General features: G+C 49.8%; 4 protein-coding genes across 4 annotated transcripts; 1 reads left to right on the top strand and 3 right to left on the bottom strand.

Annotated features, from left to right (window-relative positions):
- Window positions 1-4: 4 nt before the first annotated feature.
- On the bottom strand, window positions 5-937 carry FTJAE_5520 (uncharacterized protein; the record flags this gene model as incomplete). Its single annotated transcript, XM_037352037.1, has 1 exon — window positions 5-937. One exon carries the CDS (start codon window positions 935-937, stop codon window positions 5-7), a length of 933 nt encoding a protein of 310 aa, XP_037207362.1.
- A 1,772-nt stretch (window positions 938-2,709) lies between these two features.
- On the bottom strand, window positions 2,710-3,900 carry FTJAE_5519 (Severin; the record flags this gene model as incomplete). Its single annotated transcript, XM_037352035.1, has 1 exon — window positions 2,710-3,900. One exon carries the CDS (start codon window positions 3,898-3,900, stop codon window positions 2,710-2,712), a length of 1,191 nt encoding a protein of 396 aa, XP_037207361.1.
- Window positions 3,901-4,317: 417 nt separating this feature from the next.
- Window positions 4,318-5,637, bottom strand: FTJAE_5518 (uncharacterized protein; the record flags this gene model as incomplete). Its single annotated transcript, XM_037352034.1, has 1 exon — window positions 4,318-5,637. One exon carries the CDS (start codon window positions 5,635-5,637, stop codon window positions 4,318-4,320), a length of 1,320 nt encoding a protein of 439 aa, XP_037207360.1.
- A 1,133-nt stretch (window positions 5,638-6,770) lies between these two features.
- FTJAE_5517 (uncharacterized protein) lies at window positions 6,771-8,516 on the top strand (the record flags this gene model as incomplete). The annotated part of the gene is made up of 1 exon (XM_037352033.1): window positions 6,771-8,516. One exon carries the CDS (start codon window positions 6,771-6,773, stop codon window positions 8,514-8,516), a length of 1,746 nt encoding a protein of 581 aa, XP_037207359.1.
- Window positions 8,517-13,229: the final 4,713 nt, after the last annotated feature.

Genomic DNA, 13,229 nt, shown 5'->3' with positions numbered 1-13,229 from the left:
TCTACTAGAACTCGTCCTTTTTCTCCCCTGTCCTTCGTTGCTTGCGACTGACCTGGTTTAGTCGTACGTCCACCACGACTGGCCTATGGTCCGAAATGAAAACCCCATCCTCATATCGCGAATTGACCACTGCAAAGGCCTTGAATTCGATACCGGTCGGGTCGTGCACGAATATGTGATCGAGATACATGTCATCCCATGGCACCGTAGTAAAGCCAGTGTAAGTATACGACGAATGTCCATATCGCTTACTCTGCGGGACGAGGCTCTTCACGTCGTTCATGGTTTTGGCGAGATGCTTGTAAGCCGCACCACTGGGGGAGGAGTTGAGGTCGCCGCCAATGAAGACAGGTATGGTCTCGCCGTCGTGTACAGACCAGTTCTCGGCGATATCAGTAATTAGTTTTGCCGAGTTAGCACGAGCCTTTTTCCCCTTGTGGTCGAAATGCGTGCACATATAGACCATGCGATTACCTGTAGCGGCATGTTGAAAGCGCGCGACGGTGACAATCCTGGGGAATGCGGCGTCCCATCCCCTGGAACCAACTTTCTCAGGTGTGTCGCTCAGCCAGTATGTTTTCTTGTCTTCAATATTCCAAACAGAAGGACGATAGAAAATTGGGGAGAATTCATCACTTTGGCCGCCCCTGCGTCCGATACCATAGTAGTCCCACTCGCTCCCCAGATCTTGTTGGATATCTTGGATTTGCGGATACAATGCTTCTTGCATGCACACGATGGATTCCGGCCTCCCAGAGGTCTCGTAGTTGATTTGGGCTGTCAAGCGTGGACGACGAACAGGCCATCGTTCCTCGCCCCATTGGGGCTTGTTTGGTGCGAGGCGAATGTTGTAAGTGACAAGCCGAACATCAGTGCTTCGAGATAGAGGCGCTGCTGCCGCAAAAGCAGCGGAGAGAACAAGAGATGCAAACTTCATTTCAGTTTATTCCGGTGTTTTGTGGGCGATAGAGAGGTAAGACCGTACGAGGGCTTTTGATCCCCAGCGGCTTTATGATCGGCTTGCTTTTGGTAGGTATGGATGTTTTGTGTGGATGCGGGTGACGCAGCTTTACAGTCGATGTTGTCACTGACAAATCTCGGCAGCGACAACCAACAAACTGTAGTCTGATGTTTATTGAGACTGATGCAGATTCCAGTTACAACATGTTGAATTGGGTCTTCGGGGGTAGCGGGACCTCTTGTAGGATACCTGCGGGAGGTTCGGGTTCACCCGCAAAGAATTCTATGACGATCACCAAGGACGAGCAGCCAGTGAAATCGATAGTGACTGTAGCCCGCTCGCAGCGTCGTACGTACGCAATGGGCCCCATGGATATTAGTGGCGTGCCTTCGTCAGGTCCAAGATAAGCTTGGTTGGTTGTAATTCTCATGGCTTGGTATTGGCTGAATCATTGGCATTCGGTTGCATCCCCCACAAGCCGACTAAGTTAGCACTATCTAACTACCCGATCGACCCTTGTATAGTTTCTTGCACGAGGCACTTTATTAGGCTGTTGTTTGACGTTTTGTTCACTGTAACTTAGGTAGGTGGGTAGTTACTGACCTGTATTCGCTGCAACTCTAGCATTATGCGCTATCACACCGTATCCTCCCAAGAGTTCCTTGTGGTGTGGTCATGCATCATTCTGTTGGTCCAGTCAACGCTAACAGATAACACACATGGGCCTCGTCATTGTTGTCTTACGGGCTCCGCACCATGCCAAGAGAATAAGCTCACAAATGATTGATAATCTTTGAGCAACGGGCATATTCTCTTGTTCAGCGCAAGCAGCGAGCATCGGAGTTAACCAGTTCCTGGCAAAAGAGCTATCCGAGAAACTCGACGGTCCAATTGCAACTCATGTTGCATTTTTCGTCCAAGTTTTTCCCCGGTTATAGACAGAATAAAGTTTACGCTATGAAGAGGGGAAATGTGTATGTATGAGTGTAGTTTCAAGCTCCATGGACGATCAAGATGGCTGGTACAAGCCTACAAGGTTATGCCAACCCCGAATTGATGATTCTTCAGTATATGCGCCAAGGGACGGGTCGCAAACAAGTAACGCACAGTTTGGCAGGGGATATGTCATGGTCGCGGCAATACAAGGTAAACTATGGGCATTGATGGCCATGCCGAGCTTCCCAAGGAAATGGCATCAGGTCACTAGACTTCAGGAACGTCGAGAACGAAGCCAAAGCTCAAAGCAATCGACAGCCCAAACAAGTGCAAGTTCTTTTGAACACGCGTCAGATCACTAAATCGGACGGAGTTAAGACTTACATACAGTCAGCACCTTCTTACCTCACCTCAGGCGACGATCCTTAGTAGGAGTGCATTGTTGGGCTGGCAAACACCCACTTACCGATGCCTCTTAATCGTACTCGGCGTATGTAGACAAAAGTTCTTGTATGGTATGGAGCATGCTCATATGCTTAAAAGCCCCATAAGGTGGCTTAAACTTTCCATGAGCTTTTGACCCCTGTTTCTGTAAAGCCTTTTGCGAGGAGGCGTCGAAGCTTTTAAGCAGGAACAATACCTTCAAACAACGTAACTTGGACGCACACTATCGCAAACAGAGTGTTGGAACATATCTTCGTTGATCCTTCTCAACGATGCAAGTTGTGGTCCTCTATGAGAGGCGTGAACTAATCTTTAACATACTCATAACCCAACTTCAGTTCGGACCCAACCAGCCTCTCGCGATATCCTCATGCAGCAAGAGCTCTTGTAAAGGCCCGACTTTCGCCACCTTCAACAACTTTAGCCACGGGCGTGAGATACGCATCTTCATGTCCACTCTCTGCCTGCAGGTGCCGCACATATGCCTGTGCAACCTTGAACCAGCTCTTCTTCTCAGCAGTGCTTGATCCGCTTCCCTGCCAGACCCAGATAGCTCTTCCACCATCATCAAGCAAGAAAACATCGTCGCTCTCTAGATCATCATGCAGTATGCGTTCGGCTTCCTTGACGAGACCGAACGACAGCTGTCCTGATGCGTCGCTGAGTCTGAATAGCTTCTTGGACGCTTTGTCAGTGGTGCGAGGAGTAAAGGGTTTCCTGCAGTGGAAGCCTTCGCGGGGTGTTTCGTCATCGCCGCCAAGAAGATCGACAATTCGTCGCGAGCGTGACTCAGTCTGCGCAATGACTTCGACTTCTGAGTGTTTAGCGACAGTCATATCGTGAACGATCTGAGCTGCCTTTGCCTTCTCCATTGGACTGCAATCCTTGCCCTGCCACACCCAGATCTTGTCGCCTACATCCAAAACAAAAACATCCTTGTCGTCTAGGCTTGTCCAAGTGGGCTCAACTTCGTGAACAACAACCCCATTGGCACCAGCAGCTGGGTTCTTAAACACACGCAGCAAGGTGAGCGTCTGCTTTGGTTCCTCTTCTTCTTCCACGTGTCTGAAACCAGACTCAACTCCGCCAGACCGGATTGAAATTCGTGGGAACAGTGCTAGAAAGTCGTCTGAAGGTGCCTCTTGAATCTCTCGGTGCTGGGTTGCCGAGCCTTGGAGGAACTCATCCAATTCGACGGTCTTGTACGCTGCGGTCCCCGCTTCATCCTGTGACGTGTGCTTTCCCAGCCAAAAGAAGATGTCGTGAACGAGCTTCTCGGTACCATCATTACTGCCAATCAGTTCCGAGAAGAGTACGATGAAGCTATCGTCATCATAGAACTGGCCGTACTTTTCCCTTGGCCAAGGAATGACCTCGAATTGCTCAATGCGCCAGATAAATAGCCCAGGCTCGACGCCAACTTTGCCGTCATTCCAAGCTGGCTCCGTAAGCGCTGAATTGTACTTGACTTGGTGGTCAATATCGGACCCGATCAGCTCCACGTTGCTATCCTTGATATCGTATTCCTTTGGATGAACGAGACCTTGATTCGGTGCCATATTTGTTATGGCTTTAGAGTGAATGGGTTGTAAGAATGTGTAGTAATACTGTAATGATAGGTCTTGTCCACAATGTTTATGAGACGTTTGCAGTTCTGAAACAAGCAAAGTCCCTCCCTTGATACTAAGGGAAAGATGTTCTCTTTACGTGAGATTGCTCCAAGCGGGGAGCATGTGCCCTGATTGGAGCTCACTTGGCATTTGATGACTGATCAATGAGGCGCTGAATACCACCTGGCGATCTTTTATTATTAGAACATGGATCAGCTACAGGCTCGACAATCTTCAATCAAGTCAAATAAACTTGGTCCTGGTGGACCATATAGATCAACCCACATTCATTAACAGTACTATTATCCAAACAAGCTGAAGGCTCCGTGATGCCGTGATCGCTCCTATGCTGTTGATCTGCCAAGTTTATCGAAGATTGTTTACTACACTTCCCACCATCACAGCCACCTCTCGGTCCCAATTCACTTCTGTCTTCGTTCTAGCCTTTGAGCCCGTCAATGCGCTGTGTAACTGGGATCCCTTGATAACAGCCTGGCGGATTGCGTCTCCAACCGTGTTCTTGTTCGTTCGTAGGGTTCTAGCTACGACACCCCCACGATTCATGATATCCTGCACACGCGTAGCGAGACTGCTGGCCATAGTCCTCCAGAAGAATGAGGCCAGACTTCCGGTCTCAAGATGGGCGAGAAGGAACTGTAGTAAGCTCAGTTGGGTAGGCTGGCCGGAGGTGGGGAGAAGAGGGTGGGCTGGCGGCTTTGTAGTCTCGAGGACAGCCTCAAGGGAGACTACATTTTGACACTTGGCCATAACATCAGCCAAGGCCTTGTCCAGCGTTGGTAGTTGGCCCAGAGAACGAGACAACGCCGTAATGCTTGCTTGGAGTGCCGATCGTATATAGGTTTCCAAAGACTGAAGCAGCAGCCTTGGAACCCATTTGTCGGGCTTAAAACCGGTGGTAGGTGATAGCAGGTAGAGTGCTGTCAGAGCAGATGCTGTCCGCGCCTTGATCTCTTCAACTTGTGCAAAGGTCGAGGTTGACTGCACAGAGAATTCACGAATGGTGCGCTCCGCCCGCTCGCGGACTGATCGATCGATAGGAGTTACGACTGTATCCTGTAGACTCTTGACGGCGTCCACACGGTTGAGTCCAAAGCCTTCTTCACCGGGAGCCTTGCGATCAAGAACTTCCCGTAGTGACAAAATTGTGTACGCACAGCGTACCAAGGCCCGATGGTCCTCCCTGCCGCTTCCGCTGTCGAGCTCCGAATGCTGAACCTCAAGCTGTCGACCAAGCTGCAAACATCGTCCAACCGAGCGACCAAGCTTCAGGGTCTCCCATAGCCGCAGAGCGACGAGTCGAACCTCGTCTGCCTCGGCATGTTTATCATTGACCTCCTTCTCAAGCTGGCGGTAGCTGTCGTTCAAGCTCTGGATCTGGCCATCCAATTCACCAACGATGTTCTTGGATGCTTGTGTCTGTTCTTGAGTATAATTGAGCAATGGGACGGCCGAGCGGGTCGTCAAAACGTCGATATGCGAGTCAATCTCTTGAGCATCGAAGAGAACACGAGATAGGGGGGTAGAGAGGTCGAGGGGTGTATCGTTAGGGTTATTGGTCGAAACAACGAGCGTATTCGCAAAGGAAGCGGGGGAGAAATCAGGGTCGAGGAAGGTCTCGTAGTCGATGTACGACGGCTCTTCGTCGGCTATGATGTCTTCTGCCATGGTGAATATAGAGGGATATGATCTCGCCGTTGGCTCGCGAGGTTACAACCGTTGACAGCTGGTGATGTTGGCGCAAGCTTAAAGTGTTCAATTGGCTCTTGGTGGGTGTTCTAGAAGCTTGCTGGCCTTTTCGGGCATCGCTCTCCCGCAGGTACGTACCTTACCCTTCACCTGACCATCCTGCATCTCAGGCACTTGAAGCAAGCTCTTTGGCTTGGCGGCTCTGGCGGAGCAGAATGGATCCATCTCATCGCCGCGGGGATTAAACGTGCCTACTAACCGTCCGTACCTATGTACGTTACAGTAGCAGCGGTAATTATTAGCGGGAGAATTCCCTTTGCTTGGCACAGCAACCAATGAACGGTTGAGCACGGAGCCTGCTACAGTGAGGTCATCACTACAAGGGTGCTAGAAGTGGATTGATTCTGATGCCGGGTAGTGAATGGCATGATGCAGGTGCTTTCAAGAGTTGAATAGCCTCAGTTCTTGGCGTCTTTTGGCTACCTACTCAAGAAGGTTCAGTATCTTCTTACTATCAATGCTGATCCTTCTCGCCCTTCATCTCCATTTCCCGCGTATTCCGTGTCTCAATATCTCACTATGAGAGAATTTCGACATGCAAAAACGGACCGCTCGGCGTCTCCACCTCCACACCCTCGGAAATACGTACCCAGAAAAAAGATGACTGCCATCCACTCAGCCGCGAGTCGTTTCTCCATCGCAACGGCATGCCCGGCATATCCCATTGCCATCCAATCCGCATCTAACCTACGATATTTTGTTTTTCTTGACCACTTCCCTCCTCCTTCTCTCTTCTTTCTTCCTTCATCTCGGCGTCGTCGTATCTCTTGTTGGTTGAGATCTTCGTCGATTTGAGCCATGTCCTGATGCGTTCCGTTGCTGAATCGACTCTTTTCTACTAATTGACAACCCTCTCGATTCCTCAAGGGTGAATTGCCCATCTATACATAAGCAATTGCATCGCGGCAACTACCGACATTTGCTCAAGATTCGTCCAATTCTTACGCTTGCGGTGTCCCCCTCAATACTCGAAACGACCGTGATACCCTCCAGAGCGCATTGGCAGCCGAAATAACACGCACTCGCCTCGACCTCGACATCTATTGCCCAATATGAATGGCTTGCTCGAGGCCTTTGCCCATATCTCGGCTCGTGCCGTAAATGAATGGCCAGAGGGTGACAAGGGTAACAGCAGCGACACCATTCTCGGCGGCGTCCACTTCAACCTCACCACCCTCAAATACTTCAACTACACATTCTACAGCAACAACACCATCTCCAATAACTCCAAATGCTACCTGACCTTTGCGCCCTATACTCCGGCTTACGTCTTCCCGAACGGTACATGGACCAATGCTACCAAATGCTATTCCGCGATCGAGAACATCAAGACTCGTGGTTTTGTCGGAATTGGGTTCGCTGTTGCTTTTGGAATTGCTCTTGTTCTCAACCTTACTGTTCTGGCTAAGCATGGAAAACTCTACGTGCCACGCGATTCGCGCTTCTATCCCATCGGTCGCCGCTGGCAGTGGTACTGGGCCTTGTTCAGTGCGGCGGCGGCTCTTATCAGTCTCTTTGTCGGCATTGATATCGATCGGTACTATCTTCAAGAATTACCAATCACTGTCAATGTCTTCTTCTGGTACCTCCTCTGCATGGGCACAGTTGCTATGACTTGGGAAGCTGTTCGTCATTGGGGCTCCTGGCAGGAAAGGCAATATGTCGATCCTAATCCGTTTATCCTACGCGATGATGACCGACGTTCCAAGGTTGAGTTTTGGTTGCCGTTATGGTTTTACCTCTGGCTGTGGCTGAACTTTTTCATGGTCGTTCCCCGAAGCTGGAAATTCACCCAACTACAGCACTCGGAGGAGCAGACATTGGCCAAGGCGGTCCCTGGAGCAACTAATACTCGATTCAAGGTCGGCGCCTTCTGTCTCGTGGTAGCCTGGCTCACTATCGTCTTCTCCCTCCATCACTCGATCAAGCATTATAAGCCCCGACACCGTGGTATCGTCAACCGCGCTGTTGGCTTTCTCCGATACATCCCTTTCCGCTTCTGGCTTATGATCCCTCTGTCAGCGGCTACCATCGCGTATCAGGCCTTCATCTCATGGGAGTTTGACTACTCCATCGTCAAGTACAACGGAAACATTCCGGTAATCTACTGTTGGGGCTTCCTGCCTACTCTGCTCATCCTTTACATTCAGTATCTTTACGGTTTCTTCAGCCCTAATGAGGACAAGAGTCTGATCCGTAAGAGACGAGAGCGTGGTGAGATGATCAACCGAGAACTTGGCATCGTCAATAAGCCTGCCTGGTGGCACCGTGTTAGAGGTGACCATCTCCTCAGCTTCAAGGACAAGCTTACTCGCAATGTTAATGAGATTGGAGGTGGTAGAGCCACCGGTCGACGTATTGAAGGAGATGCGGAACGAGACCTGCGTGAGGAGGCTTTGGCTGCTGCCAGAGATGGAGATATCGAGATGGGTCACATGCATCGCCCTCTGGACGCTTCCAACAACCCACGCTCTGACCGGGCCGGCACTGCTTCCATTAGCTCCAATGCTTCGCGAACGTTTGTCCAGCCATACACTGGCAAGAATGAACGTCGCCGTCATGAGCGCAATATGGAAGCCGTAGCCGGTATTCTCTTCCCTAACAACCTCGCTGAGGACCGAGCTCGCCGTGAAGCACAACTTGGACTCGACGGCCCCCCTCCCCCTCCGTATATGGACGGACATGGCCGTGGTCGATCCTCCGGGCGTCCCGGATCTACCGGTCGCAGCAACAGCACCGAGACAAACAACTCCATTAATGCTCCTCCCCAGCAAATCAGGAGTATGTTGGATATTTAAGAGACGGCGCGTCATGATGCTGTGAGCATTGATACTTATATGAGAAGTTTGGGATTGTTATTTCGCCCTACATTTAGTCTTGTTGGGCCTGATGAAGCAAAAGCATCTATCATGGATAGTTGGCCACGACTTTGTTGCGGTGTTTTTCATGGGATGTTCTGCTACACTCGCATTATACACCGATACTGTTAGATATGACTATGTACGAAAATCAATATGTTTTAATGATATACATTTCAGAAAAATGTTCTGAGTTCTCTTGAACTGAATGATGATGGGCAAAGATATTGAATCACGAACATATCAGAAAGTCTAATCCTTTTGTGTCAATACCCTGCGTCAGAGTACGATACCCATGCTATCATGCTGAGCTTGTCTCTGTAAACGTTTCCTATGACAGTGAAAAGAAGATACACGTATTGTGCTTATTACATTACTTAGACACCCCAATAAGCCACGCTTCTGCCCGTGGTATGTTTTGCAGAAAGGTATGTTGGCTATCAAACTCGCTTACCCTGTAGCAACACCAACCAGACAATAGCCGCCCATCACCTAAGGATGTGAAAGAAGCTTAAGGTTTGTAATGAGTATTCCAATTGCCAAGTATCAGTAACAGCAGTGTATACGAGCCACCGCATTGTATCTAAAAAGAACCCCTCCCCATGCGGTAGCTGAAGGTTACTCCATGCCAACCGCGGGGCAGACCATGTCGAAGCATCAACAGTACGATTTGGCAAGGACCCTGGGGATCTACACTTAAACCATCATGATGTCAGCTCTTACTATATCTGGAGCATCAGTAGCTTAGTATGCAGGATAATCACATGCGGGGATGTTCCCCAGCTGAAGGCGATAAACTACTTGGCGTTGATCGCGGAGCCTCAAAGCCAGGTCTAGATGTGAGCCGTAAGAACATGAAGGGTGGCGCCCAGAGCTCATCGTTAAACACTTCGGGCTCCAACACACAAACAAAGTCATGAGATACGCAGAAGGAAAATCGCCTCCGCAGAGGTGCCATAAAGAGACACGGTAGGAAAGCAATACTTGTGTAACAGTACAATTTACCATAACTCCCCGAAGGGAGCAAGGGAGGGGCAGTCAGCATGAGTACACCAAGTTGAAGGCACCGAAGAGAACCGAGAAACTGATAAACAAAGATATTGGACGGGGGCACAGAACCGAGGAATGATGCGCCTTCAGACTTGGGCTATACCTCCGCACAATATGCGAAAGGGATAGTTAGACTTCAAGGGTTGCACAGGAAGATCGTGAATCGAATCATGAGACTTTGACGTACATACGTACATGCAACCACGCACGCGAATGAGGATACCTGCATGAAAGGTGCATGCAGTCATGATGCGTAGCAGCCATGTCTTGTTGAGGACAAGTCGGGTTCAGAACCCGACCGTCAAGAGGAAGCCCAACCCACTAGAGAGTTAGCTGCATTCAGATCCAGGTTCAGCTTCACGATCGCGGGCCAGTTGATCTGAGAATCGACTTTAAAGGTCAATCAGAGAGTGAGGCTGAGGCGATGAGAGACATGTCGAAGGATGATCCACCAGAAGAAGTCAAGGCTCCGAATTTTGGGTTTGAGATAAAAGAGCGGTGTACGATCAAAGGCCCGAACGAGAGAAGTTAAAGACAAGACGAGACAAGTTCAGGACAAGACAGGTAATTGACAAATGCTGTGGGCCTCTATCGGGCAATAGTGTTAGCATGGCCACTAGCATGTGGCTTGGAAACAAAGATAATTCAAGACGACATGAAATTGAGGGTCCATGTGGAAGGTGATGAGACAATCAGAAACTGTCAAAATTCCAGGACACGGCAAAACATTGAATAGCGAGGTTGGGAAGGATGGGGCCCAAAGCAAATTCGAGATCTCTCGGCTGGCAACACATACTCGAAAGCGACGAACAGAGTGGATTTCGTTGCAGGTTCAGTCAAGTCGCAGTCCCTTGCTTCACCGGTCGCCCACCTCCCGACCCGTGAGTGATATTCCCCTGCTTCTGGAGGGAGTCGTCACATGGGTGTGGTCGGAATAAGCGGACGCGGGGCTCAACTGCGTGTCCCCCCAAAAAGAGTCACCAAATGTCGTCGTCAACGTCAAGTTGGTGTGCAAGCCAGCACATGGAGGTTAGGTCAAGGGTGCAAGTGTGACATCCTTTGGGACCATGTTACTCTGGTGGATAGGTCTGTCGTCAACCTGCGCCGTGCCTTGCATTTGGTGGCATGGTTGAAGACCAGGCCAGAGGCTAGGGTGAGGGCTCAGACAGTAGTCCAGGAACGATTAAGGTACCGTACATATCAAGTGAGATGATTCTTCTTACACTGACCGATGAGAGGGATATCGAGGTCGCTACGCTTCCCAGACATGCGCATAGTATTCGATAATATTGAAAGAGGCGCTTGTTTCCCAGCAACCAGCGGTTGGAAACGACTAAAAGGCGGTAAGCTGGTCTGTGGCTCATCCATTCCTGAGGAGCAAGCTTCTGGCGAATCCCCATGTTCCATGCTATTTCGGGAAGAGAATGTCTCGTACTTGGTGCCTGGAAATAGCACTGGAGGTAAATCCATCCAGAAGCTCGAGGCTGGACAGACGTGCCAAACCTTCAGTATGGCTCGTCATGATATGTATGAGCCAGGCGGCATTGAGTTGAAGAAAGACCCTCAATGTTGATCCTCAACGCCAAGTGGAGCTGTCAAGGCGAAGAGGCGCAAACGGCGGCTGGTTGCGTAGTTTTAGTGTATATGCAGGTCAATTCTCGCATCTCTATCGTGATCCTTGGTAATTACCGATGCGAGAAAACGGTATTAAGCGATGGCATAGAACTCAAGGGCGAGCGAGGTGTGCATCCGCCGGGTTGCCTGTCGAATTTTAGACTTGCCCCAGGTACCCGAAAACACCGAGACAAGCAATACTCCCATTCAAGATCTGGCGGCTGAAAGAGGACGACGAAGAAAAAGAGGCTGGAAGTCTAATGGTCACCGCCAGTTGACTGGATTGCCACCAATAACCAAGTTGCCAATGAAGTTCGAGAACGGGCATCTCTTCAAACGCTGGTCCCAGAAGCTTTGCTAAAATGTCCGATTTCGAGTACTTGGCGTTGTGGACATGGTTATCATCCTTCTTTCTCAATAGCCAAACGAACAAAGAGAGCATTAGAGAGGTTCAAGGGATACAGTAGTGCGTGCTGCAGCATGTGAGCCAATTAAAGGATGAAGACGGACAGACAGCGGCTGAAAGGGTTTCTCAGATCATCGGGATGTGTCGATAGCGTCCAAGGGAACCCTGAATCATGCAGAACAGTACATGCATATAGTGGGCTGCAGCAATGATCGTAAGCAGTCGAATCAAATGTGACCTGCCTAAATAATAACGATATCGAGTTTGGTGGTGGATAGTGCTAGAAGATGTTTCGTTTATTTTCCACCATCAAGGAAGTGCTCATCTTTTTTTGACTGGCGACATCCCACCCGCTTGATTATCTCTTATCGATACAGGGTCACAGGACGCACTGATGACGGACGGGAAGGAGGGGGACGTGCATGAGGGATAGACAGAGGGGGTGGGGTAGTTACCGTCTCTAGCTCTAGCTCCAGCTCCGAGGTACTGTAAGGTAGTGGAGGGGCGAGGGGTTCAACAACGATGAGACGGGACCTAAGGAGGGGTCGAGTATTCGAGGCAGTGGAGGCTAGGTAAGTAGGTAGTGGAGGTGTAAAAGACTTCTCGACATTGCTGGTCCTGAGATCTGGAAGATATACCTGAACTTAAGGAACCTTAGCCTTTTCGTCACTGAAGGCAGAGGTCATGAGGTTTTCTTTTTACGTCCTTCCAGGTCGTAGGTAATGTTCTAGTACCTTGTATCAGTGCTGTATGTACCTAAGGTACCTTTTGCAAGGTTTCCGTTTGAGTGTATGTAAAGGTTCTGTCCGTGCCTTCCATTACTTCTTAGCGGCTCCATCCAAGGAGAGACAGCCTGTAAATCACAGCTAAAATTGACAACTCAGATCAGAAGCACAGCAAAGGCGCGAAACGAAACGAAGGAACCAAACAATCACGGAGCTGGCCGCCTCGGAAAAAAGAGAGCCTTCACGGCTGGAAATCACACAGTATCCATCTCAAGCACTCTTCAAGGGATACGCCAATCAACCACCAAGGACTCTAGAAACCTTCTCTAAGAAGACGCCAAAAGTCAATTTCACATCCCATCGCCGACGTTTTCCACGCCTTAAGACCACACAGTAGATCGAGGCGAGAGAAACGAAGTCGATCATTGACCGTATGCTATTACGGGGTTCATGGATCATACAAGTTCCGTGGCACAGCAGCGTGTTGTCGCTACAAGGAGAGTACGGGAAGATTCTTGCAAGATCACAAATCACCATCCATCGGTGGACGACTAGAATCCTTCCAACCGCACATCAGGTGGGCAGCTTGTGAGCCTCGAATTGTAAATGCATTCCTTTCAAGCTGCATGCGCAACGTCCAGCCAGAGCTTGCAGAAACGCAAATGTGAGCCATGTTACTCTCTCCACACGCCTTGGCTCTGCGTTGTGCGCCTCATTTATGCGAAGAATTGCGGTGCGAGACAGAACCTTGGACTCCCCGGACAGATTCTGTTGCATCGGCTTCTACACAGTCGATGAGAGCCAGGTTCGCTATTGATACGATGCTTCATTGCTGGACTCCAGCCTCTTGAAGGCTTC

Source organism: Fusarium tjaetaba, assembly GCF_013396195.1.
Source record: "Fusarium tjaetaba strain NRRL 66243 chromosome Unknown NRRL66243_c0000107, whole genome shotgun sequence".
In the NCBI taxonomy this organism is placed as follows: domain Eukaryota; kingdom Fungi; phylum Ascomycota; class Sordariomycetes; order Hypocreales; family Nectriaceae; genus Fusarium; species Fusarium tjaetaba.
The sequence above is the reverse complement of the archived record's forward strand: the minus strand, read 5'-3'. Positions and strand labels throughout refer to the sequence as shown.